General features: G+C 40.1%; 1 protein-coding gene and 1 long non-coding RNA gene across 3 annotated transcripts; both read left to right on the top strand.

The window, feature by feature from the left end:
• The first annotated feature begins 4895 nt into the window (after nt 1–4895).
• On the top strand, nt 4896–6293 carry LOC148742094 (uncharacterized). Its single transcript, XR_015996909.1, has 2 exons — nt 4896–4936; nt 5294–6293. It is a non-coding gene; the product is annotated as an uncharacterized LOC148742094 (long non-coding RNA).
• A 3812-nt stretch (nt 6294–10105) lies between these two features.
• LOC148742093 (fibroblast growth factor receptor-like 1) lies at nt 10106–16847 on the top strand. Of its 2 annotated transcripts, none has more exons than XM_088749833.1 (7): nt 10106–10230; nt 10349–10506; nt 12073–12366; nt 13776–14099; nt 14221–14604; nt 15134–15181; nt 16173–16847. In XM_088749833.1, exons 2-7 carry the CDS (start codon nt 10422–10424, stop codon nt 16466–16468), a joined length of 1431 nt encoding a protein of 476 aa, XP_088605959.1. In that variant the 5' UTR covers nt 10106–10230; nt 10349–10421; the 3' UTR covers nt 16469–16847. The 2 variants fall into 2 exon arrangements, with proteins under 2 accessions (XP_088605959.1, XP_088605954.1); XM_088749828.1 differs by having other exon boundaries at nt 10135–10230; nt 10337–10506.
• The last annotated feature ends 10964 nt before the right edge of the window (nt 16848–27811 follow it).

Genomic DNA, 27811 nt, shown 5'->3' with positions numbered 1-27811 from the left:
TAGCCGCGTTGTTCCACCCACGAGAAGCACGTTTCTGAGCCTGCAAAATTCCACTTACATTTGGTTCGTGGTTCGGTTAAAGACTAAAATTTAAGCAAAGATCTCTTACGTGAGGTAATTACAGCCTCTTTTTTAACGAAATGGGAATACAGAGAAACCTCAAATCAAAAACCCCGAGATACACTTCGTGAACAATCATCTTTGGAGGCGTTGACTATCCTTCCAAGTAATATCGCTATTGTGAGGAAGATGCAAAAATTTCAGGGCTGCAATCCTCAGAAACATGGAGGTTAAGAGCATATTATGTTAGACAAGCAGCAGATTGAACGTAAAATGCGAAAAAATTTAGTTTGCTTGAGTATGTGTACATTTTCGACTAATTGACGACACCGTCGAATCGGCGCATTTTATCCAACTTAAAAATTTTATTAAATCGCCCCGAATTATTTCCCAAAACAATCCTTTGGAGATCCAAAAGAACCACCTTCCGCCTTCCGAATCCCCGCTTTTCAGTTTCCAGTTAATTTCATAGCACATAGTTAAATCACCAGCTACTGTGGAAGTCAGTCGGATAAATTCAATTAGATTGTGTAAACAAATGGTCAAAAATTGCTCCAATTGCAATCAACATATTTTTTGATGTTGTTTTTCAAGATTTGGTACTTTTTATCAATCCAGGTTCTTTCATTTTGTTACGCGACGCTCCGAGATTCGTCTGAAAATTTGAGCCTGAAAAGTCATATTATGGCGCAACTTAGTTGTCATCGATTTTCTCGAGAAGAAATCGATATGCAGCCAAACAAAGTAGGCAGTGGTTTGTTTCACTCTTAAGTCAACCTAACTTGAGAATATGAGCTGAATTGATTATTTGGCCCTTGCCACTTTATTTTGAAAATGTTCGATTTTTGGGCACATTTGCTATTATTAAGTCATTGGGTAAAATACCCAAGAAACTGGTCAAACTGAAACAAGAATTGTAAGGCGAGCCTCAAGCAATGAGAGCGAATCTACTGAGGGAAAGAACAAAACCAGTATTGACAGAAATTAAATATTATGGATACTAAACGCCTCCCGGTTAGCTCTATTGGTTAGAGCGCTGGACTGTTGTGAGAGAGGTCGAGGTTGATGGTTCGAGCCCCGGCCGGACCAACAGTCAAGGTCTTAAAATAACTGAGGAGAATGCGCTACCTTTCTTTAATAAGAAATGGATAGACATTCTAGTCTTCTCGGATAAGGACGAATAAACCGTAGGCCCCGTCTCCTGCATCTATTAATTAGTTAATTTGGTTAGGCAGGGGACGTTAAAGAACCCACTCACGAGATTACTGTGATGTGGTCAGGCCTGTTTACTGGGAATTGGGGGAAGGGAGAATTTTCAAATAAGTTTCCTTCGATTGTTTGTAAACTGCTGATGCAGTCAAGCCAAAGTCCCCCGAAAAGTGTTGTAATGCGCGTTTGATCATATCCACATGTTAATTTGCGCAATATAAATATTAAATTATTATTACTTATTAATAACCTAAGAAACACATGAATAGATGAATGATCGCATGTTTGAACTGCTAAACTGTACCCCTCCCAAGCAGAAAGCCTGCGACAGTGAAATATGATAAAGAATAAATCAATAAGCGAAATGCTTGTCATGGAGCTTCGTGAGTTTTTCCGAAATAAATACAGCGCCTTCAAAGCAGTTACAAGCTGAACTGTTAAAGAAAGACTGAAGCCAGAGGTAGGGATGTTTTAACCTTTTTGTTTTAATCATATCATAACTGATTCATCGTTTAAGTCTGAATAAAAAATAATTATGATATAGCGCGCGCGCTAGTCCTATCTAATTCCTATTGCGTCAACAAAATCTTTATGTACGCATGGCCGTGCTCAATAAAATGACGTGTGCGGTTTCAAAATAACTGCAAAATTTCCGTCGTGGGACGTATACAAAACATGGACCGGGGTCCATGGACCACCCCTATGGACCCGGTCCATTGACCACCCCTATCGACCACCCCACTGGAACTGAGTTTTGTCGTACACGTGGGAAACATGGAGGAAGGTGAGAAGGGAAAGTTTCGCTATTTTACAATTTTGGATGTTCCTTTGGAAATACATTCATATCTGTTAAGTCAGCCGGCATATTTTGATTTAAATAACTTTTTATTTCTAGAAATGTATGGAAATCAAAGACGAGCTATGGAAGAAGCTGGGTAAGTTTAAATAATAATTTCAACTTTCCACTCTGCCGTGTATCTGTAACATCGTTCGCGCGCTTTAAGGGAGTTTTTCATATAGGATAACCTCTTGACTTCCTTTTCTAGAAGCGTCTTTCCTTTGTTTTATTTTTTAGCTTTTAATTGTACATATAAATTGCTTCGGGAATAAAAAAAGTATGTATCTATGTATCGTAAGTTCGAAAACTACGTAATTGAAACCGCGTGTGCGAGAATTCCTTGTCATGTTTTCTGCCAGTTTAAATTTATTGTCAACACTTTGATATCAACACAAAAATCAGGGTGTAAGATTATGTACTCTATTTTACAGGACCTTGGGGGTAGAAATGCACTCGATCTTCTGTATCTCAAAACGAGTTTATGGTCTTCCCATTTATGGGGGCGCGTTAAATACGAGTCCGTGTTTTTCATACCCTGACCTCAGGTAAATTTTCATATTAATAGGGGCGATCTTCTTTTCAAAAATCAGGGGTGGTCCATGGACCGGGTTCATAGGGCTGGTCCATGGACCCCAGTCCATGTTTTGTATACGTTCGACCTTCCCGCAAGTAGTAAAGCCAACAAGCACTACGAAAACAAAACACAACAGGCCCGTTTCCCGAATTTATCGGAACCGGAGCTGGAGAAAATTTTAGCTGAAAGACATTCAGCAAGAACCAAGAAGAACACAAATTGGTCTGTGGCGACTTTTAAATGTAAACGTCTCTGTTGATGACGTTTTTTTTTTTCAATATATCAATAAAGTTGAAATGGTAAATTGGCCACCGTTACGATTATAAAAGCTGACGTTTCGAGCGTTAGCCCTTCGTCGGAGCGAATAGGGGAATTGTGAGTTGTGTGTGCTTTTAAAGGCAGAAAATGGAGCTACGTGATTGGTGGGAACATGGCAACGAGAAAAACACGAATAAATTAGTGGAATGAAAAGCGTTCGTTGATACCTGTGGGATTTAGACTGCCGGTTTGAAAGATGAGCTTTTGTTCAAGAGTTTTCCGGCTTTCCGTGCTACCTAAGTGTAAGGAAAGACCGCAGATTACCATGTGTTGCTTAGAATGGTTAGGTAAATTAAAATGTCTAGCGACTGGTGTCGATGTGTCCTTGTCATTCCTTTCCACGTCGCGAAGGTGTTCTCGGAATCGGTCACCTAGTCTTCTGCCTGTTTCGCCGATGTAAATCTTTTTGCAATAAGGGCAAGTTATGCAATAGATTACATTGGCGGAGGTGCACGTGAAGTGATCGGTGATCTTAATGGATCGTTTGGGTCCCGATATTTTCTCAGTGTTGTGAATGAAAGGACACGTTTTGCATCGTGCACGAGCGCATTTAAAAGTGCCTGGTTGGTCATTAGTCTGAAAAGAACTTCTGACCAAAAAAATGCCTATGTTTTTGTCGCGTTTGAATGAAATGAGCGGAGGCTGCGAAAATATAGTGCTTGTCTCTGGATCGTTTTGAAGTAATTTAAAGTTTTTAAGAATGATGGATTTAACTGAGAGGTTTTGAGGGTGAAACGTGAGAGTGAATGGAATGCGATCGGAATCTTCCTTTTGTGACGTTTGTAGTGCTGAATGTCGATCAATAATTTGGGCGCGGTGGTAACCCGCTTGAACGACAGAATCAGGGTAACCACGTTTATCGAAAAATTGGCACATGGACTCTGATTTGTGGTGAAAATCAGAGTCATCACTACATAAACGACCAAGTCTTAGAAACTAAGAAAAAGGAATGGGAATTCTTAACGTGAAATGGATGCGAAGACCAATACAACAAGTAATTGTGCGAGTCTGTAGGTTTGTAATACGCACTAGTGCATAAACCGTTGCCTTCATTGAAACTTTGATGTCTAAAAGGGATAAAGAACTGTCAGAAATTTCCCAGGTATATTTCAGAGCCGGGTGAAAAGAATCGACTGCGGTTATAAATTGAGCCAGCTCTTCTCTGGTAGAGGAGGTGGCGCCGATGCAGTCGTCGATATAGCGACCGTAGAGTTCAGGTTTGGAGCCGTTGTATTTTGGTTACATTTGTTAACTCTACCGAAAACCATTTAATTACAAAATCAACAAACAATCGGAGACGCCAACACTTTCGGGTAATTTTCATTCGAAAAACATTACAAAAACGTCATTCAGTGCCCAAATTGTTTTCGTATGTTATAAAAGAATTGTTTCATGCTTTTAGCTGTGCGTATATCGAATTATTGATGCACTTGGGAAGTTTGGAGACCACTCATGAAGCTAGAGTTGCTCTCGGCTGCGCCTCGAGCAACTCTTACGCTACTCTCGAGCTCTCCAAACTTCTCGCGTGCATCCATAACTCGATAGACGCACGCTAAGCATGAAACAATTCTTATCTACAAAGCAGGATTACCGAAATTTCGATCAATCGAGCACATGTTAGTGAGAATGCGAGCATACGAGCAGTTGCAAAAATTTTGCGAGCACGAGCAAGCGAACACCCCTGTAATTTCTGCGAGCAGTTCTAGTAAAGGCCAGATTTTCCGAGCACTTGTGAATTGGATGGGACCATTCGATACCCCTATCATAACTATGTCTTCAAAATAATTACCTTTTGGTTCATAATGAGGTAAATGCTGGTATAAATTAGTGCGAAAATGTATTTAACTATGGATTCGTGACATCATCAGGTTTCAATCAGTAAGAGCATGACACATGACTGAATCAATCCATTCTCTTGGAGATGTTCTCAAGCTCTGGTAAGAGACGAAGTTCTCTTCATTATGACATATTTTGAAAGAGCGTTTCTAAGTTCGTAAGTGACAGCAATTTTTAGTTTTTTACAGCATAAGACAGCGGTCAAGACAAACTCAATGGAATTTCGTCAACATGTTTTAGCGCGCATGAGACAGTTTAAACGTAATGTCACACAGATGTTCATTTGTACCTTCGTAATTGCTAAATTTGGGGCAATTTGGATGAATTTATGGACATCCTCGCCTTAACAAAACAACCGTGCTAGTTTTGAAAATAAGCACTGCCTCAAATGCTGATTTTGAGCGAGAAATGGAGTAACCACAAATATGCATAAATTAAGTCATATTCTTGGGTTTCAGGTGACGTCAGAAGCTTTGCTGAAGTTAATGTCCGCCATGTTGGTGTCCCTCGGGTGTCAAATTTATGAATAATTAGTCGATTTCTAGAGTGAAGCCCTCTCTCTTATCGCCGTATTCTTTCGCCAACTACATGAATATCCAGAAAGAAAAAAGCGTTAAAAGTATCTGGCATTCATCTTAAGGTATCTCAGTGCTCTCTGAGTTTGCCGAAAGCTTAGAGAGTTGGAAGGAAAGATGTTTGCAAAAGATCTCGGTCATCGGGGTTGACCCTGCAAACATACCAGCCGAGAAGTTCAGTCCAAAATGCTTGCCTCCTGTAGAAGTGTCGGACTTGCTGAGTTACCTCGTTCTTGAGACCAGCTTCTACACCAAGAAGCAGTTCAAGGCGTTTAAGAGTCTAGAGGCGTTTAATCAAATGGCGTCGGGATTTGTAACCTCAGTTGTAGGCAAAGTAATCGCCGGCAAGTATGTCGTGAGAGCACGAGTTTGGCATTCACAGCATATGAATGATCCTTTTGTGAACATTTGGGTCATTTCCGAAAACGATGGGACTATCTTGTAAGCCCATTGCTTGGGATGCAAAGCTGGACTGGCTGAGTCATGCTCACATATCGCGAGTGTTTTATTTTATGTTAGAGGCAACTACTCGAATTCATGGCAAGCTCGCTGGGTGTCACGAAAACTCAGACCCCTCGAAGTGTTCTCCAAGCTTCCGAAGTGCTCCATTTAACAATTATTCCACGAGCGCGCGTTGGATATGAGATGATAGATAGCCAACGAGGCGCGTAGCGCCGAGTTGGCTATAATCATCTCATATTCAACAAGCGCGAGTGGAATAATTGTTTTATTAAAAAAAAAAAACGCCTCCAAGATATTAGACAAATCTCGACTTTATTTTTGTAAGAAGAAACCGGATGTTACAATGTACAGATGTTAGATCATGGTATATTGGCTCATATACCATAATGGCTAAGCCAATAAAAAGTCTTGAATTGCATTATCCAATGACCTAGTTTTTAATAAAATTCGATAGTGCATAGCATAAAGCATGAACCAATTGTTTTATAACATAACCGGTGGAATAATGCAACAAACCGACGCGAAAGACGGATAACAATATCAAGAGTGATTCTTCAGTGAAGCGAATCGTGACGGCGCTCAGGAGATGCCGAGTCTTCTTTCCCGTTGTTTTTCTCTTTCTGCCTCATTTAGGACCTCTAGCCCAAGGGTCGCAAAATTGTCTTCGTTTTAGGAGTGGTGGGCCGAGTCTCTGTTTGTATCCATTATTATCGCGAAATATTTAAGAATTTTAACAGAGCGACAACAAGGATCTGTGCGACGAAGTACAAAACAGTTAACAAACGTCCCTTTCGGCTCGTCAAAATCACGCCACATTTTAATACTTTGGTGTTGGAGCGAGCGCATTTGATCCAGTTAACTGTGAATGAAAAGCTCAAAATTAACGGGAAAAATGGAGGAAATCTAAGCTAAATGAAGTCTTGTGTCACTCTAAAATGTTTTAATTCTCAACGATAGGACGATTTTGCGAAACGTGCAACTTGCGGCCTTGTTTATGCTGCTTCAGTTGGATCAAGACCCAAAAGGTCAACATACACGCGGCATTACCAGGAGTGATCATGAGTCGAGTTTATCCCTTGAATTTTCAAGGGGTCTGAGTTTTCGGGGTCTGAGGTCTGAGGTCTGAGTTTTCGGGGTGTGAGTTTTCGTGACACCCCAAGCTTGCTTGCACTCAGGTAAAATGCTCATGGATTTTGCCGACATATGTCAATGAAATGCCGTATGCGAGGGCTAAAGACATCGATGTCTCATCGGCTAAGAAGCTCAAAGAAAAGCTCGACCAAAAAATCGAGGATCTACAACAGCCGCAAGCCTCCAACCATACAACAACTTCTAGTTCTTCCTGTTCTTCCCCTTGATCTTAGGTATAGCGCATTAGATCATATATCTAATGAATTTTGCGCTATAAAAATAATAAAATTATTAAATTATACGAAAAAATCCTTAGTCTTTATGCTTTCCACTTTTGCTCGAACAGCCAACAACAATGCATAAAACCATCCCTTCTTTTATCACATGAACTCTTCGTTAGATACGGTTTGTTTACGCGCGAGGGACACCAAGATGGCGGATAGTAACCGTTGCTAAGCTATTGGTCACGTGGGTGAAACCCAAGAATACACTATGATCGTTGAAAATTAGTAAAGTTCATCGAGCTTCTGTAGCTCGAAAAGAGTAGTTTCCAAGAATGTTTTTGTTGTTTTTGGTACACCAGCCCTAATTCTAAACACAGATAGTGGTTAGGACTCCAGATTCTTTTATACTTTTGAGAAGGTATTTTTTATTTCCAACGACGAATATCTTCGAAGATTTACCTCTGTTCCGTTTTAAAATGTCACGGAAAGTCAAATTGTAAGTGAATGCAAATATGTGTTTTGGAGTTGTCAGTCTGCTTGTTTGTTTACTGTAATGGCGTGTGTAAATCGGTTTTTCTTCCACCGTAAAGCTGAAGTCAATGAGACTCTTTCTACCTAGACACAAGGAGATTTAATGCGACTTTTATTCATCGAATTCCTGCGTTTCTGCCGTGAAATTTACGACGAAAGTGTATTTTAAGATTTTGAACTGCTGCTAAATAAAATTCTTTCTTTGTTAGCCTAAACTTATAAAAATCGTTTGTATCTGGCGCATGTCAAACCCATTTGTAGCTTAAAGGTCAAACAGTGATTGTCACTCACTGAATTGGCTAAACATTAAGTCTTGTGATTGCCTTCATATGAAATTGTTTTTTGTTGTTGTTGTTGTTGTTTAGTCTGCGTTTTACTAATGAGCGTTTTACTAGTCCGCGTTTTACTAGTCCTCGTTTTACTAGTCCGCGTTGTACTAGTCCTCGTTTTACTAGTCCTCGTTTACTAGTCCCCGTTTTACTAGTCCGCGTTTTACTAGTCCGCGTTTTACTAGTCCGCGTTTTACTAGTCCTCGTTTTACTAGTCCGCGTTTTACTTGTCCGCGTTTTACTAGTCCTCGTTTTACTAGTCCGCGTTTTACTAGTCCGCGTTTTACTAGTCCTCGTTTTACTAGTCCGCGTTTTACTGGTTCTCGTTTTACTAGTCCGCGTTTTACTAGTCCGCGTTTTACTAGTCCGCGTTTTACTAGTCCTCGTTTTACTAGTCCTCGTTTTACTAGTCCTCGTTTTACTAGTCCGCGTTTTACTGGTCCGCGTTTTACTAGTCCTCCTTTTACAAGTCCTCGTTTTACTAGTCCGCGTTTCACTAGTCCAGTCTAGTCCAGTCCAGTCTTCGAATTACCATATGCCTTTTGAGAAAAGCATCTTGGAACAACAGCACACTCGCTAAAATTTGAAAAGCGCTGTTTGTGTGGTATTTTCAAAATAGCGTAATTCTTCATTATTTGGTCAAAATTTACCTATTTTGCTATTAGTCGACAGAAGAGATGTAAAATAAATATATCTTATTAGACGTTTTGTTGTGTAGTATCGCTGAGTATTTTTACGAGTTGTGCCGTATTTTGACGAGCCCGTAGGACGAGTCAAAATACAAAAAACGAGTAAAGATACTCCGCGATACTACACAACAAAACGTCTAATAAGTTATTTATTATCCAACACGCCAAACTGTTATTTCAGTGCGGGCGAATTTCGTGGATATTTCAGTTTACAAGGAGTGCGTGACAGAAGTATGCGAAGCAGAACGGAATTGGCGCGTTGTGTTACTGTTTCAATTTTCTTCATAAAATGAAGAAAATTTCTGGTCGCCAATCTGTTTTTCTTCGTTCGATTCATCTAATAAACTTGAATCTATATTTTCCAGCCATTCTGACTCTTCGTCAACGGAAATATGATTCAAATTCTCCACCACTTTTTTTTTTCGTAACTACAATCCAATTCTTCGCTTGCGCGATGCAAGAAAATCTGTTTAACCGGTAAGAAAAAATTAAAAAAAGATTGAAAAATTAAAAAATTAACAAGATTAGCTAGGATGGGTGCTAAACGGAGAACCTATCGCTACTCCATCAACTTGATCATAAGTTGTAGCGAATAAAAACAGTTTCTTAAGGTCGAGTTTTTTTATCGAAAATTTAGGGTCATGCTACCTGAAAACATTGTGTAACAGACACTTTTCGGTTTACTTTTCAAATTATTTTCACGCGCCTTCTACCATGAGAGAAAACAGTAGAAGGATTTTTTACTACTGAGTACACGCAGATATGCTTGTAGGTATTTTAAGACTTCCGGCTCGTGTTGTTGTCTTTTGTAAGTGATTGATAACATGCACAATACCCGACTCTGGTCGATGAATATCAGCAGGAAGCTTTGCTTTGTGCGAGAAAACAAATCTGTCATCTTGGTTTCGTAACTCTGGCAAACCCTTCTCATGATCAAAAGGAAGTTGTGTCACAGCTTGTGTATGTGTCAAAAAGAACGTTCTCCGTATGTTCAGAGAAACAGGTCACAGATGTGCATTTTAAACTCCATCTTTTGAGATTTAATATTAATCATTGAGAGAAGATACAAATATCAAACATTTTGCTTGCACCAAAATAGCCTTTTGTTCAAAACCCCAAGACTTTACCGACAGATCAGCCTATTACTCCACAAGTTAGGAATTAAATTTGCTAATTTGCTTTTTTTCTTCGAGATATATCGTGAATATTATAAATAGGAAAGAGTTGTTGGGACCTTGTCCACGACTGACTGTCGACCAAGTTTTGACTTTGATGTAAACTTGCATATGGTATAAATATGTGCATAATCTAGCAATTAACCTTGAAGTACTGACATTATGTTTGCCCTTAGGGTCTTGGTCATCAGCCAAACCCTAAATCCATCGGAAGTTGTCACTTCCGCTGGCTGCTGTAGCATCCGGTGCAAAGTTATTTTGTTTCTCCATGAACAACAGGTAAGCAAATAGAATTTTCTTTCTTTGTAATCTTGCCCCAAATTCTGCTCTCTCAGTAGCTTGGTTTTCTAAAATCTTCGAAGGTCAATGATCTCTTTTTCCTTAGCGGTCTCAACAGGCTTTAGAAGAGGGTACAACTGAAGCAATTCGCCGGAGTGGAATCAGCCAAAGGAGGTTATCATTTCATCGCCATGTTGCTCACTTCGCTTCTGTTCAAAACGATTCTTGTTGCCTTCTTGGGCTTTCTGGATAATAATCACACGGAAGCATGTTCAGGTTGGTTTGAATCCGCGATAAACCTCTTCTGCTGTCAGGAATAAGTTTATTTTGTTACCTGTTGTTACGGGAACCTCATTAAAATCTCTTCTGATTTTGAACGCCATCTATGAAATCGTAGTTATTTCATGGTGCAGGACCATGTATATACACTAAGGTGAAACAAAATCTTAAGAGTTCGATTGATTCTGTATTGTTGGACGTGGTTAATTAAATCTCAAAATACATAACTCTATCATGGCCTCTTAGGTAGTCCGTCTAAAAAAAAATTCACCTAACTTGCTTGACAACAGAACCATTATATCACAAAAATATAAAATGACTGCCCAAATTTTCATCTCTGCATCATTTCTAGGAATTCAAGCCATAAATTCTAGTTAAAAATCTGAAGACCCGCCATGTGGGGTCACTTTAACTCTTCCTATTCAAGCTGCACAGATGAAACTGAATGCATTGTAGACATTTTCCCAAACGTGGTAAAATTGGAAAACCGGATGTGGACGAATGAAATCACATTTACAAATTGTTGCTTTGGGTAAACCGGCAATCTCTTGATGTTGCGCCATAGATGCAACTAGACATTTATCAGTGATAGAAATTTGGTTAATGAAGTTCTGGATTCACATCCTAAGCTAAACAGAAATTTGAACAGCATTAGTGCGAAACAATGTTTATAAATATTAAAAGGGTGGTGGAAGGTAATGAAAACAGCACGCTTCCACCCCTTTTCCTTCCTTCTCGTGTTGAACATCGATATCGCGACACTTCCTCTGGACCATCAATAAATTTCACGTATTTAAACCGGACAGCAAGTTTTTCCGGCTTATTTACCAAAAAAACAAAAAACAAAAAACAAGAGACCCGATCGATTACCCACTGAACGACTGAGAGGAGAACAAGCAACACATTTACCAATTGCCCCAAACACCTGAGTTCTGTCAGGGAGCAAGAGGAAAAAATGGAACCATTATTTTCTCCTAGGACCGGTCATTATATATATTGCCTGCGAAGCGAAGGAAGAAGGGGATTCAGACTGAGGATTTTGAAGGGATCTTTTTGGGTGGCTTTTTAGGGGGAATGGAGGAGATATAAATCGTCGATTAAAGTGTAAAGAGGCGGAGAATAGAAATCTGACTGCCACTGGAATGGATCAATAAAAAAAACACAAAGCCTTGGGGGGGGGGGGATTAGTGACACAACTAAAATTCCTCGACCCCCATCTCCCGCGAATAATAGTGACCGGTTCCCGTGCTAGGTATTCCAGGGATATGAAGCTGGAAACCTTTGCAAATTTATTTAGTGATGTCGTGGATAGTGAGCTGGTTACAGCTTGTAAAGAGTGCAAGTCGTATACCATCGACTATTCGATAGCTATTGTTATTAATATTGCTCATTCTCCTTGCACGCGCTCATGGGCTAAACCACTGTTATTCAAAGATTGATCGAGTACCCAAAATGAAGATTAAGACGCACTTTGATGTAAACGAACAATAGGAATTTAAAAGGACTTTTAAATATCTTATCATTTGAGAACTGGAATTTACTGAAATATATCACATTCTTCAGTGCCTTACATCCGTCAAAAGAGTGGAAACGAAGCAACGGTCATCAAAGTGAACAGCGAAAAAGATGTAAAACTGATGTGCCAGATCAGATCCACAGTTCAGATCCCAAAACCAGGGTATTACTGGCTCAAAGACAATCAGACGCTTACTCTATCAGATCATCAAGGTATGAGTTTAAGACCCTACAGACACCTTAAGATAAGACGGGTGAGGAAAGAGGACGCCGGCTTTTACACCTGTGTTGTTGTGAACGACTGCGGAAAAAATCGTTATACAGTGCAGCTCATTGTCGGAGGTATGTAAACTTCACAACTTCATAAGTTATTTTTTACTTGAATTGTCAAAGATTTAGTTGATAGCTACCTGTATTGCAGTGAACGACTGCAGAAAAAATCATACAATGCAGATTACCGTTGTTTAAGGAAGTATGTGAACTTCACAACTCATGTTCTGAAATGTATCCTGTATTCAGTGTAGAAATATGCTAGAATTGTCGATGGAAAGTGGTGCAGTCAGCTGAGATGCGTCAGAGCCTCATGTCATAACGGTTACTTCATTTTCTGCCCCAGGGTAATTTTAGGGGATTACACGAGAAAAAGCTAACAGTATTTCCATCGTTTTCCCAGTATTTGTTTCCGCCTTTGCTTGCCTAAAGAGCTAGCGGTCAGTAAAAACAAATTGATTAGTAATGTTAATAGGATTAGCGATACCTCTTCCCAGCGGTAATATCGCGATTAATTTCGATTAGTGTAGAGTTTAGAGAGGTATCAGGAGAGGCATCTTAAGGAGGGCGATGGATGGTCTGATTACCCTCCCCCCCCCCCCTCCAACCCCTCCTTCCTTCCTTCAGTGCAGTTCACCCAGCGCACACATACAAACACCAAGCTTATAAACTAAACTAGAAATAAATTAATAGCAGAAACGCTACCACGCATGTTACACGCATTATTAAGTTCTATACTGTGGATCGCATCCGGCCTTAACTTTACAGAAAACAACATTACTAACACATTTTAGAATTCTCCGAAAGACGCGGGGTTGGTATGAGGTTAGATCCCAAACTCCCGATTAGACCCTCAATAAAACGGTCTGACCAAGATATTCCGCCTTATTCACAAAACAAGACAATAAAAGAAACGGAAGAGCCGATTACCTACTTCTATCGAGAAGGTTGAGAGGAAAACAAAACAGAATTTATCATTGTTTACCCAAAAACATCAACTTGTTAGCCGAGAGCAATACCAGGACCCCCAAGCCAGGAACTTGAAGAGATACACTTCTTAGTGATATATAATCTAACGAAGAGCAAGTAAAACAATTTCATTTAGGAAGTGAGCTGGTTCCAGCTCGTCAAATAAGTTCAACTAAGTTATATTGATTGGTACTAAGAGGAAATGAGAGGAAGTTCTGTGACCTAAATTACTCTTGTTGGTAACCCTTCCCCTGTGAAATCTCGATCTCCTGTGTGGTATATATTTCCAAAGAGTACTGTATGGATAAAATCGAACCTTTCTAATAGCCTATCATTTGCCAAGATAAAGTCATAGCTCTAAATGACTGGATTGACTCCATCTTCTTAGACCTCAATGAAAATGCAACAGCAAGTATGACTAATCATCGAACAGCGAATCCTAAAGCGAATCCTTTCCTCTTCTTCTTTTGTTTTTTGTTTTGTTTTTTTGGTTTTAAAATACCTTAATCTAGCTAGAAGATTAAAAGAGAAGATCACAGCTGCTCCAAAATTCACGGTGCCGCAATACAAGATGAGGCGCAACTTTCTTATGGCACCCGTTGGCAATTCTGTAAAGCTGGATTGTTCTGCCGATGGAAACCCTCGTCCTACAGTAGAATGGTACAAAGACGGAAAATTGTTTAAGGAAAGGAAAGGTGGCGGGGAACTCTCTCTGAGTCAATGGACAACCTCGTTGAGTCTGAAGGACTTGGTTCCCTCTGACATTGGGTCATACATGTGTAATGTGAGCAACTTATACGGGTGGATTAATCATACATACAAAGTGGACGTACATGGTAGGCACAAAAACCAATGTTAACCCCTTCTAAAAAGCCAAATTGAAATTAACATTGCAAGTAACGAAACGATGGATGTTTTTGCATTACATTGACAGTGTTCTCTTTGTAACTTTTTTAGAACGATCTCGTGCTGAACCAGTGGTTCTATCCATGGAAAATGTCATTGTTATTAGAGGAGAAAATGCCAGCTTAACGTGCAAAGCATTAAGTGATTCCGTGCCTCATTTCCAGTGGTTAAGGTTGTTTCTCAAGCGTACCAACGGTTCGGTCAACAGTTCAGCAGACGATTCTGTCGAGAGTCCACAATACGAAATCTTGAATGAAGATTTAACAGACGAACTTGTAATTGTGCCACCAAGAAACGGCAAAAAGTTTAAAATCTACGGTGTGAAGTTGACTTTGCTGAATGTCACAAAGAAGGAAGAAGGAAAGTACTCTTGCATTGTGGGAAATGCTTTTGGTTACGCAGTCGAACATGCATACATCATCGTCCAAAACATCGGTGAGGGAACCATAATTAGATTACCAATTCTTAATGATTTTTGTTATCATAGATTTTGCTATTATCAGTCTTAGGAGCTTCCTGCGATGTGCCCATAGCATTTGTTTTGCCTAGCATATTTTGACGTCATCTGTGATCTATTACTGAACAGATGTACGGCAACATTGAATGTATTTGTAACTCTATTTGGTGTAATTCCTCGTCCATGGATCCCTGCTAAACAGCTTTCTTTTCTTGAGTCTCCTCTGCTTCGGGAGTCACGAAGGGTCGATGTTTGCTTGACTACGTGCTGAGTTTGGTTGACTGAAAAGCTAACGCCACCAAGTGGCCTGTGGCCGTTCAGATTACTTTGCATTGGTTTACAGCACACAGTTACGTCCATTTGTCGTGATTCTGTTCAGTGCCACTCGAGAGGTAACAAATCAAACACATGCAGACCGAAAAAAGTGACTGCTTTATGGTAGATGATCATTTGCTGAAAATTGTTCCCATCAGAGCATAACTCAACATTTTTTTTTTATTTATGCAGATGAAGCAAAACCAACCGAGCTTCAGAAAACTGAAAGCACCACAGATGGTAAGCGTAACCGTGAAAAACAGATACGATTCATTTATTTAACGTCATAACTAATTCTTCTATCTTAGAAGTAAATGGAGAGGGCAGCTGGAGGATTTTGGTTGTGTCACGGTAAAGTTTACTTGATTTTTTCTCTTCCCCCCCCCCCTTCCCCCACGATATAGAGTTAATTAGCAATTCAATTAAAATTTTGTGTGGTCCCCCTTTACACTATGATGGCGACGACTGTTGTACCTCCGTTCCTTCTCAAAATCATGTAATTCGCACCCATAGTCCTCCGCCCCTCTACGCGATATATAATAACTGGTCCCTTAGGTGTGCCATTTGTTAAGCAGGTACACACCACTTAATGCATAACGTTCTGACTAAGTTTAAGAAAGGCGCGCTCGTCATAATTTTGACTGATGGCTGCTGCAAATAAGGATCACCATATTTTCGTTGGATGTGTCTTGTATTTGTGAATCTCTTACTTTCATTATTCTTTCCACCTTGCCAAGCAGATAAAACACTTAATGGTGATACTAGACATGGATCAAGAAGCCTTTTTGTTAGTATTCTTCTAACTAAACAGGAGCTTAGTTTTGGCATGAGGGAGTTACTTTAGTATCAAACGGAATTATCGTTTTCTTTCCCTGTAATAGCACACAACGTCTGCTTCAAAGAATTTTTGAGGGTGTAGCACTCATGTCGCATTTAGTAAGAACGGGCTAAGGCTCAATCTCGGTCAAAACCAGATTTTTACCCTTTTTTCTTACAATGACTTTAATTACTAATAATCTGTGGATATACATGTACATTCCTCTTTTGTAGTCGTATCATCCTTAAATCAAACTAGCATTTATTTCACTTTTTCTATTTGTGGTCAGGTTCAACTCGTGGCTTCGTAGCCCAGTATATAGTATGTAGTAGCATTGTGTGCAACAGCATTCAGCCTGTATTAGGAAGGCCCCATCGAAGCTTCAAGTATTCAGACTTCTTTATTATTTTGTAGATTTTATTGTTAGCCCAACATCCGTCAGCTCTGAAAATGAAGCAGTTGTACAGACGTCAAGAGGTTGGACTGATAGAATTCGGTACCCGGAAGCTGTAATCGCAGTGTCAGTGGGCGTGGTCGTTCTGTTGATCATAGCTTTCGGTGTCTGTTATTGGCACGTAAAGAAATCTCGAGCAAGTTCGTCCACAATGATGCCAAGGCGACACAACATCGCATCACTTCGAACGACGTACGTAGCTCATCCGAATGAGTACGTAATAGTGCCAGACCTAAAGAGACTTTACGTGGATTGAGATAAAAAGTTATTCCAGCTCTCTGTCCTTTAACATTTCCTTTACATCATGATAGCTTCGCCAACGAAACTTGCAACAACCATTTTCTTTTGAGGCAGCGACTTAAGCAATAGGTTATTTAGTGTTTAGTAGCTAACAAGCTTTGCTCATCAAAGCCAAGAAAATATTTCTAAACATGGTTCTATTCAGGAGAATCCTAATTCAAGTTTACATTCAACACGCTAGTTTTTAACTGAGCGATTTATAAAACTAGTTTCGTCTAAGACATCGTCACGCAGTTGATTTTTATATATTTTGATTTTCCTGAAAAAGATGATGCTCCACAGCTTTAAATAAGGTAAAGAATAAAAAGTGAATAAACAAATAATGCTACAACCTAGTACCTGAATGTGTTTGGCGATTTCGCATGGACCTCATGGATTGATTTTGTATTGTTGGACGTTGATAATCTTAAACCACACAAGTCTATCTTGTCCTCTTAGGTAGCCCGTCAATAAAAAATTCACCTATCTTGCTTGGAAACAGAGCCATTATATCATAAAAATATAAAACGACTGCCCAAAATTTCATCTCTGCCGCATTTGTAGGAATTCAAGCTATAAATTCTAGTTAAAAATCTGAACACCGCCATGTGGGGTCACTTTAGCTCTTCCTATTCAAGCTGCACCGATGAAACTGGCTGCATTGTAGACATTTCCCAGACATGATGAAATTGTTGAGATTGTTAACAATCATCTCTACCGAGAAGTTCGAAAGTTTTGCAGATTGCGATGATAAACTGAAAAGGGAAAAACACAGAAGTCTAATTTCGGCAACTCGTCGATTTATAGTTATCAACATGGTGACCGCTCAGTATCGCCAATAGAATTTTGTATTGCCTCCTCGTTCCTATTTTATTATATGACTTAGATGTCTGGATATGTCCACGATAAAGGACTCCCTGTTACACCTGGGAGAAACCGGATATGGGCGAATGAAATCACATTCACAAATTGTTGATTTGGGTACTCCATAGATGAGACCGGACTTTTCTCAGTGATAGATATTTCGTTAATCAAGTTCTGCCGATTCACATCCTAAACTAAACAGAAATTTAAACAACATTAAAGCGAAACAATGTCTATAAGTCTTTAAAGGGTGGTGGGAGGTAATGAAAACAGCACGCTCCCACCCCTTTTCCTTTCACCTCATGCTGAAGATCGCGACAGCTTCGCTGGACCACCAGCAAATTTTCATCTATTCCAATCGGACAGTAAGTTTTTCCGCTTTATTCACCAAAAAAAACAAAAAACAATAGACAGGAGATTACCTACTGAACGACTGAGAGAAAAACAAGCAACACATTTACCAATTGCCCCAAAAAACTGAGTTCTGTCAGGGTGCAGGAAGAAAAAATGGAACAGTTATTTCCTCCTGGGAACAGTCATTCTATATATCGCCTGGGAAGCGAAGGAAGAAGGGGATTTAGAGGAATTTGGACGGATCTTTTTGGATGTTTTTCAGGGGGAACGGAGGAGATATAAATCGTCGCTAAAAGTGCAAAAAGGGGTGAGGATAGAAATTTGAGTGCCATTGTGAAGGGCTGATTAAAATGCAACAAAGCCTCAGGGAGATCAGTGACACTACTAAAGTTCCTCGACCCCCATCCCCCGCGAATAATGGTGACCGGTCCCTTTGTTAGGTATTTCAGGAATATGAAGTTGGGAACCGTTGCAAAATTATTTGATCAGTAAAGCCATGTGAAAAGTGAGCGGGTTACAGCGGGTGAAATAAGTTCGTCACTTATCATCGACTCCTCGATAGCTATTATTAAAAATACTGCTTAGCCTCTGCACACTCTCATTGGTTAAACCACTGCTATTCAAAGATTGATCGAGTACCCAAAATAAAGATCAAGGCGCATTAAGTTTTAAGCGAACTATAGGAATTTAAAAGGACTTTTCAATGTCTTATCATTGGAGAACTGGAATTTACAGAAATACCACTCCTTCGTCAGTCCCTTACATCCGTAATAAGAGTGAAAACAGAGCAAGGGTCATCAAAGTGCATGGACAGCAGGAAAGATGTGAAACTCATATGCCAGATCAGATCCACAGGTCAGATCCCAAAACCAGGGTATTACTGGCTCAAAGACAATCAGACGCTTACTCCATCAGTTCATCAACGTATGAGGTTAAAACCCTACAGATACCTGAAGATAAATCGGGCGAAGAAAGAGGACTCTGGCTTTTACACCTGTGTCGGGGTGAGCGGCTGCGGAAAAAATCCCTATACATTGCAGCTCTTAGTCAGAGGTATGTAAAATTCTATGAAATGTATGTCAAAGATTTATAAAGTCGATAGATGTACACGGTTACTTTTTCTGGCCACCTCGTAAAACGTTTAATGCTTTCCTCCTTTCTTAGGGTAATTTTCACACGATGTTGCAACGTGATACATTTGTTTCGCAGACTTCAGAATTATTTTTTGGGGTTTTTTTGCACAGCAACTTGCATCTTTGAAAATATAACTGGACGTTGTAGTGTGAATATTTTAAAGCACTAGGCCACCTTTCCTTTTTGTCTACATGGTGAAGATTAATAGCTTTGAAAAAACCCCTCGAATTAGATCCCGCAAAAAAACTTATTTTAAACCGGCAGCTGGCTGACTGAAGGAAAATGCGTGGTCATCCTCCCGGCTCATAACTCGCGCACACGCATCAAGAATCGAGAAACTAGTGTCATCTCCATCTCCGACGTGGGATTAAAAAAAAAGACTTGGAAGAGAGAACGCACGAAATATGCCACGGTAATACATTGCTGGGCGGTTAAAAATACGGAGCGACAAACTGTCCGTTTGTTTCTCAACAACTTCTCACAAAACTGATGGTAAAATTCAATAACGATAGCTTAAGTGGCTTCGTCCCTGGGTAGATTGTAAAAGTGAGAAAGTAGCAAAACCCACATTTGCAGGAACCTTAACCCTAACCCAAAATCATTACTCAAATGTTGTGACTGTTCTGTGCTTCATAGCTGCTCCAATATTCACAGTGTCGCAAAACAAGCTGAGGCGCGACCTTCTTAATGCACCCGTTAGTTCTATACTGTAGATCGCATCCAGCCTAAACTTTACAGAAAACAACATCGAAACAGAGTTTAGAATTCTCTAAAGAGGCAGGGGTGGTGAGAGGTTGGATCCGAAACTCTCAATTAGACCTTTAATAGACGGTGCGACCAAGATATTCCGACTTATTCACAAAAAAAAGACAAAAAAAGGAAACGGAAGAGCCCATTACCTACTTCTATAGAGAAGGCTGAGAGGAAAACAAAACAAAAAAAAAAAAACCAAAAATTATCACTGTTTACCAATTGGCCCAAAAGGAACTCGTGGAGATACGCTTCTCAGATATTAATAATCTAACGAAGACCAAATAAATTAATTTCATTTAAGAAGTGAGCTGGTTCCAGCTCGTAGAATAAGTTCAACTAAGTTACATTGTTTGATACCAAGAGGAAAGTAGAGGAAGTCCTGTCCCCGGAATTACTCTTGTTGGTAAGCCTCCCCATCTGAAATCTCGATCCCCTCTTAATGTGTGGTATTTCCAAAGATTAGTGTATGGATAAAATCGAAAAAATTTCGGACAGCCTTTCATTTACCAAGAAAAAGCCATTAGCTCTTAAGAACTGGATTGACCTCATCCTCTTAGAACTCATCGAAAATGCAACAGCAACTATGACAAATGATTAGCTGCATGATGATATTCGTCATCGAGCAGCGAATCTTAAAGTGAATCTTTTCTTCTTCTTCTTTTTTAATTTATTTTCTTATTTTTAAATACCTTAATCAAGCTAGAAGATTAAAAGAAAAGAATACAAACGCTCTTTCTTCAATGCAAATATTTGAAAATCTCTCTCCATGTAGCGGTCCACTGGTTTTGATATATTACGTGAAGCATCACCGTACTGAACCAGTACTGTAGAACACTTAGGGTAAAATAATGTTGAGACTTCATCTGTGGCTGTAACCTAAAATGTCTTAGTAAGGACCAGATAAGGAGCAGCTGTCGACAAAAACATTACTCAAGTGCTGTGGCTGATCTGTGCTTCACAGCTGCTCCAATAGTGTGCAGTGCCGCAATACAAGATAAGACGCAACCTTCTTGCGGTACCCGTTGGCAACTCTGTAAAGCTGGATTGTTCTGCCAGTGGAAACCGTCGTCCTACAGTAGAATGGTCCAAAGACGGAAAATTGTTTAAGGAGAGGAAGGTGGCAGAAAACTCTATTTGAGTCAATGGACAATCTTGTTGAGTCTGAAGGAGTTGGTTCCCTCCGATACTGGGTCAGACACGTGTAATGTGAGCAACTCGTTCGGATTGGATTAATCATACCTAGAATGAGATGTTCATGGTAAGCAGAAAAAATCCTTCAAACTTTCCTGGCTAATACAGACTCTGAAAGGTACTTAAGGTTTTCTTTATCTCAGAAAAAGAATCTTCAAACTCTTGTGGTCAATGTAAACCCCTTTTAAAAAAACCAACTTGAAATTAACATTGCAAGTAACGAAACGTTGGATGTTTTTGCATTACATTGACAGTATTCTCTTTGTAACTTTTTTGAAACGAGCTCGTGCTGAACCAGTGGTTCTACCCATGGAAAATGTCACTGTTAATAGAGGAGAAAATGCCAGCTTGACTTGCAAAGCATTAAGTGATTCATTTCTAGTAGCTAAGGTGGTTTCCCGTGCGTTCTATAGGTCTGGCTAACAGAAAGTCCACAGTACGAAATCGTGAATAAAGACGAAACAGACCAACATGTAATTGTGTCTGCAAGTAACGGCAAAAAATTTGATTTCCACCGTGGGAAGATGACTTTGGTGAATGTCACAGAGAAGGACGAGGGAAAATACACTTGCATTGTGGGAAATGCTGTTGGTGTCGCAGTCGAACATGCTAACATCATTGTTGAACAAATCGGTAGGAAAGAAATAGAGAAATTACATGGCCGGTTAGAGATACGAAATTTCTCTTTGAGTGCTGAAAAATACAAGCGGCCATATAATATCCTATGTTATATGGCCGCTTGAGAAAATTACATGGCCGTATAATATCCTATAGTATACGGCCGCTTGAGAAAATTACATGGCCGGTTAGAGATACGAAATTTCTCTTTGAGTGCTGAAAAATACAAGCGGCCATATCATATAAACACCGATGAAATACTAAAACAGTAGGCCATTTCCGAATTACCTCTAACCTGTTTTCCAAAACGAGGCCTTTTGCTCAACCATTTCTGTGAAAAAGAATTTAATTTATGATATGAAAGGATAAGCACCAGGACTAGCTTTGCCGTGAAAAGAGGCTAAAGGTATTTCGAAAATGGGTATTGACTTTCGGCGCGATTTATTGTGTAACTATGGTAACTGTGTTATTATCACCGATACAGAGAATTGGTTTCAAATTTTGCTTGTTGAAACTTACTACAAGTGCGCCTCACGAGTCAAATATAAATTGTTACATAGAAGTGAATTCGGAGCTCTTTTCGTTAACAGTATCATTTCGCAGCTGATAAATCAACAACTGAATGAGTGGGTATCAATTTTAAAACGGCTGGAGGTAGTAGATTGAGAATTGTTTAAGACCGTTAATGGGCTGTCCCGTAACATTAGGATGTTAACGACGATTGCCACGGCACGCCAACCATTTCAAACTTTAATCCATTGGTCAAATGGATGTAAAAGGGGAGGGTTTGAAGTACGCGCTCTGAATATGGCCGATCAGAACTCAGGAAAACTGTATTCAGCCACCTTAAAGAATCCTTGCGATAAATAGCTGATGAAAACAACTCAAATTCAATCCCGAGACAAAAATATATATATACATATATTTATAAATGTGAGGGTGGAGTCTACCTTGGCATAAAGTGCTCACTGCTGTGGTTGGAGAGCTAAGTATGCATAAGTTAAAGAATTAAAAAGGACGCGTCGATTCTCTGTGATTCTGAGTTTCGCGCCTACGCGCTCGTTCGACAGAAATTTCTGTCTGACGAGCGCTCAGAGTAACAGAGAATGGATGCGTCCTCTTAAATTCTTTGACTTATATATATATATATATATATGGTTCTCCTCCATCCTAGCATTAGCACTGCACTGATGAGGCCCAGAAGGCCGAAACAGTACTGTCTGCAGTTAGATATAGCTCTTTGGCATACAAAGCTTTGCTTTCATGACCAAATTGAGCACTCTAACTAGGATGAGTCATTGCTCTGCAATTGCGCATGCTCGCTAGTGTACTCTAGTTTGAGCACTCTGGCATGACTTAGACGATACCACAAGGGTTGGATCGTTTGGGGTGACCATATTGGTTCTCCTCCATCCTAGCATTAGCACTGCACTGATGAGGCCCAGGTCTCGCGTGGTAAGTGTTGCTTCATACTCTTGTAGTTTGAAGTTGGTTCTGGTGTTTTTCGAGGTCTGAGTTGGATAAGTGAGTACCTGCCGGGAGGGAAAACTTGCGACTTTTTCCTCCCTGGCAGTGGTTGTTTTCTTTGGTTCCGTTTTGGTCGCCCATCCATTTTTTTTGGATTTCTCGGTCGATCCGAACTTGCTTTCCTTTTTGCTTTTTCTCTGTTTCGGTCACCCATCCCTCTGACTTGTCTTTGGGTTGGGTCCGAGTTTCAGCATGGTCGTGTCCTTTAATAGGACCATCGACGTTGACTGTCAGGGGCTCCCTGAGGAGGTACTTTTCTCGGAAGCGGTTGGTTTGTTGCTGGGTTTTTTTGACCGTGAGTCTGACCATCGGGTGGCTGCGGTGCAGGCATGTCCTGGCCGTGTTGCGAGAGTCACTTTTGCTGAGAACGGCGATGCTGCTAAGTTATTTTTTGAGGAGCTAGGTGTCATCAAGTTGGGCGATGTAGAGTGTAGGGTGGTTAAACCCCCTCCTCCTCCTCCCCAGCTTACTACTGTCTCTTGGTTTCCCTTTGAGGGATCAAACGACGCCATCAGCACAGCTTTGTCCGCATATGGTACGGTCAAATCTGTTCGCAATCAGGTTTGGCCCGGAAGGCCTTCAGTGTCCACCGGGTCACGCATTGTCCAAATGGTTATTAGGAATGTCATTTCACCGTTTATTTCTATCCGTGGCGTCCGCTGTAAAATTTGGTATAGGGGGCAACCCCTCCAGTGTACTACTTGTCACAAAGTTGGTCATAAGTCGGCGGAGTGTCCCCTTAGGGGCAAATGCTTCCGATGCCGTCAAGGTGGACATCTAGCCAGGAACTGTCAGGCGACCGTGGGTGCTCAACCTGCTGTAGACACATCAGTAGAGATGGACATACCCTCGTCTGTAGCTCAAGAAAATGATGTGACAGCTGAGACAATTGCTCCCGTCCCTAATGACGTTGTTGCTGAGTCTAAAGAGTGCGATTATAACCTTGAGGACCGTTTTCCAACCTGCACATCGGTTGACCAAGTACCATCAGACAATGTCTCCCGTAAACGCGCTGCTCCCCAGACTTCTCCGGTTTCAAAAGGAACTGTAAAGAAGCCTGCTACAACGGATACAACCCAGTCGATTTCCGTACCAGTCGCTAATAAGATAACCGCGCCACCCTCCGTTACGTCGGTCATTTCTTCCAAGTCCAGAAGTGAAATTCTCGAATTGCTATCCACACCTCCTGGCCTTTCAGGTGATAGAGTAGACCTCCTACGGTTAACATCACACCTTCAAGTTCCTCCTGGTTCAATTGCCTTTGTTCTCAACCCTCAAAATGGTCCTCCTAGACATGTGCTAAAGTACACTCCGAAGAAATAGTTTAATATTAGTTTAAAAATTTAAAACCTAAAAATGAAAACTAAAAAGTAGTTTAAGTTATTTAAGTTATCGAGTGTGTGTGTTCAATTTTTGGTGTGAGTGTGTTAATTTTTGTTGAGGTGGGGTTCGATTCCCCAGCGAGTTTGGTGTCTGGTGACCCTCGTTTCTGGTGGACCCCAACCCTAAGGCATTGCACGCAAGCCATGGGTGGGATTAGTCCTGTTGGTCGGCGGGCATTGCACACGCCCTTCATCGGGGGCCCGGCCGTCCACCTTAAACATAAAAAAAAAAACTGCACTGATGAGGCCCAGAAGGCCGAAACAGTACTGTCTGCAGTTAGTTATATATATATATATATATATGTCAGTTGAGGCAGCCGTCTCCTTCAAGGGTCGTTAAACCAGTGGGACAAGATGAAGTGAAGCTGATCTGCGACGTGAAGAATGCTCAAAATTATACTTGGTATAACTACGGTAGAAAGATTCATCTGCCCTCCGTTCGATACTTCAGTGAAAGCTCCGAGTTATTTGCAAATAACGAACGTTGTGAAATCGGATAGTGGAACGTTTGTTTGCGTGACTTCTAATGGTCATGGAAGAGTAAACTGCACAGTGAGGCTGATTGTTGAAGGTAAGAGTTTTTTAATGAATTTCACAGAAAATGTAAAATTTAACATTTGAAATTTAATTGTTCCGGTATTGAATGGGAAAGGAAAAAGAGACAGGGAGGAAGATAATAATAATCATCAATAATCATTAAATCTGTAAACTTACTCTGACTTACTTTAAAAAAAGGAACCAAAGGAAAGGTTAGTCAAGGAAAATAATTTTAACTTGTCACACCTTTCATCTACTTCGGTGAGTTGTTAAAGGATGGGAAAGATTCAGTTGCCGCCATTCTTCCTGTGTTTTAGAAAGAAAGCGTCCGCCGCATTGTTAACGAATGTACCACATGGCTCAAAGTCGGCATAACGAACATCGTCCCACTTCCACAAAAGTAGAAAACATCCCAATCCACTCTCAATGTTTCCTTTCAAAATTTTTACTCATTTTTTTTTGTTAATAAAACTCCCATGTTCATCTGACCATGAAAAACCGAGTGTTTGTAATTTACCTTCATCCTTTCAAGCTTGTACTACATGTCGGAAACCCGGAGACGTAAAATCGCAGAATCCAAGTGTTGGAAATAGATCCATACCAGAACAACAACTAATAAATATCCTTGAATTTAGATCAATCTTGAACCTTTTTGCAGTCGCAAGTTTGCAAGATTTGACCGGATTTTATGAAACTCAATGACAGTGACTACCAGTAGACTGTTCCTTTAAACTGGTTTCTAAATTCATAGCAAGCACGCTCAAGTCGTGCATTAGCCCCCTCTGAGTGACTAAACTCTATGCTAAGGAAAGCGGCTTAAAGATTAGTTGAAAATTCAGTCGAAAAGATAAATATAGATTTACTTTTAAACGATTCAGTTCCTTACAGGCCAACCCTGGTTGGAGCAAAGCTTTTGATGACACCAAGGTCTCTCCTTGAGTGTTTGTTTCCGTTTATCAGACATTTACTCATTTCTGTCTCTTTTATAGAGAAAATTGGAAGTCCTCTTCTCTATTTACATATTCGGAAACAGGAAGAATCTATTCAGTATGCTGGAACCGATTTGCAGCTACGCTGCGTTGCCCTGTCTAAGGATAATAAGACCAAATTACGTTGGTATTTCATCAATAGTACAAGCAACCAAGCACTTTAATAAATCGTACTTTATTTGACAGTCATCAGAAGACAACGTCCAATTTACCACTTTCAAAAATGGCTGCCGGATTAATATTCTTTTGTTTAAATTTAAATTAGCCTTTCTGACCTCGCTTGAGATAATGTATTCTCTTGTATTTTGTACTGGAGAGCGAGGCCAGAAAGGCTAATTTAAATTTAAACAAAAGAATATTAATCCGGCAGCCATTTATGAAAGTGGTCTATAGAGATGGTTCGTGGCTAATATTCCATGACCTAAATTTGAAAAATATATCTGTGGCTGATTCGGGTTCATATTCATGCAAGGCTAAAAATGTCGTTGGAAAAGTTGAACGTCAGACCTGTCTTAATGTGACTAAAAGGCCCATTGCACAATCTCAACCAGGTATAAAAAATGATTCAACAAATTTGCAGGGCAATAGAATTAAGTTATACTAGAAACTTACTGGAAGACTCTGTCAAAAGGGTTAGGAAGCGACAATGAATAGATTGATTCCAAATACCAGTATTCATTGGGAGATATAGTGACATAGTGGTTCGTGTGCACTGGCCTCCGGGTCGGTGGTGGTACTGGTACAATTCCTTAGGGAATAACGTTCTTCGATGTCATAATATAATGTTTCTCTTTTTGTAGATATCACTCCTAAAAGCTTTGGACCAACACATACAGTTGGGAATTTAGGCGCCGGGCTCTTTCGCATCCGCAATGGCACTCGAAAGTAATATTTACTTCCGATTGAAGCTTTGAAATTCTTTCTGCAATGTCAAAGTAGAGCCTATATGAATAATAACTTTATACTGCAATGCTGTGAGACCAAATATGAAAATTAAAAGCGATACAGGAATGACTCGGATATACTGACTCGGATAGAGGATTCTGAAGAGTGGCCTTCTCCTCCAATTTCGAGTTGGTATCAAGAAAGCACCAGCTTATTTCACAAAAATAATGCTTTCAGTTTTACCTTGAATTTTTAAGGTTAGTTTTATTTTGACTACTACCGTTCATGATGTCATTCATGATAGACTAAAACTCCAACGTATGCTTTTCATCAAAAGAAAAGACTGGTGATGCTCTTGTCCCTGGAATTGTCTCAGCATGTCTGCTAATTACTGTGGCTACACTAGTTGTTATCTGTTGGTGCCGTCAGTCCCTAACCAAGAAATCCGTTCATAATCCAGTTTCAAGTAAGTCTACCTTAGCCGCGTGTTTCACAGTACAATGTTCTATTTTTGCGAAGTTGTCGATTTCGGTAGATCTCATTTTTAATAGATTATATTAGCCGCGTTGTTCCACCCACGAGAAGCACGTTTCTGAGCCTGCAAAATTCCCCTTACATTTGGTTCGTGGTTCGGTTAAAGACTAAAATTTAAGCAAAGATCTCTTACGTGAGGTAATTACAGCCTCTTTTTTAACGAAATGGGAATACAGAGAAACCTCAAATCAAAAACCCCGAGATACACTTCACGAACAATCATCTTTGGAGGCGTTGACTATCCTTCCAAGTAATATCGCTATTGTGAGGAAGATGCAACAATTTCAGGGCTGCAATCCTCAGAAACATGAAGGTTAAGAGCATATTATGTTAGACAAGCAGCAGATTGAACGTAAAATGCGAAAAAATTTAGTTTGCTTGAGTATGTGTACATTTTCGACTAATTGACGACACCGTCGAATCGGCGCATTTTATCCAACTTAAAAATTTTATTAAATCGCCCCGAATTATTTCCCAAAAAAATCCTTTGGAGATCCAAAAGAACTACCTTCCGCCTTCCGAATCCCCACTTTTCAGTTTCCAGTTAATTTC

This window comes from Stylophora pistillata, chromosome 1 (assembly GCF_964205215.1).
Source record: "Stylophora pistillata chromosome 1, jaStyPist1.2, whole genome shotgun sequence".
Lineage (NCBI taxonomy): Eukaryota > Metazoa > Cnidaria > Anthozoa > Scleractinia > Pocilloporidae > Stylophora > Stylophora pistillata.
The sequence above is the reverse complement of the archived record's forward strand: the minus strand, read 5'-3'. Positions and strand labels throughout refer to the sequence as shown.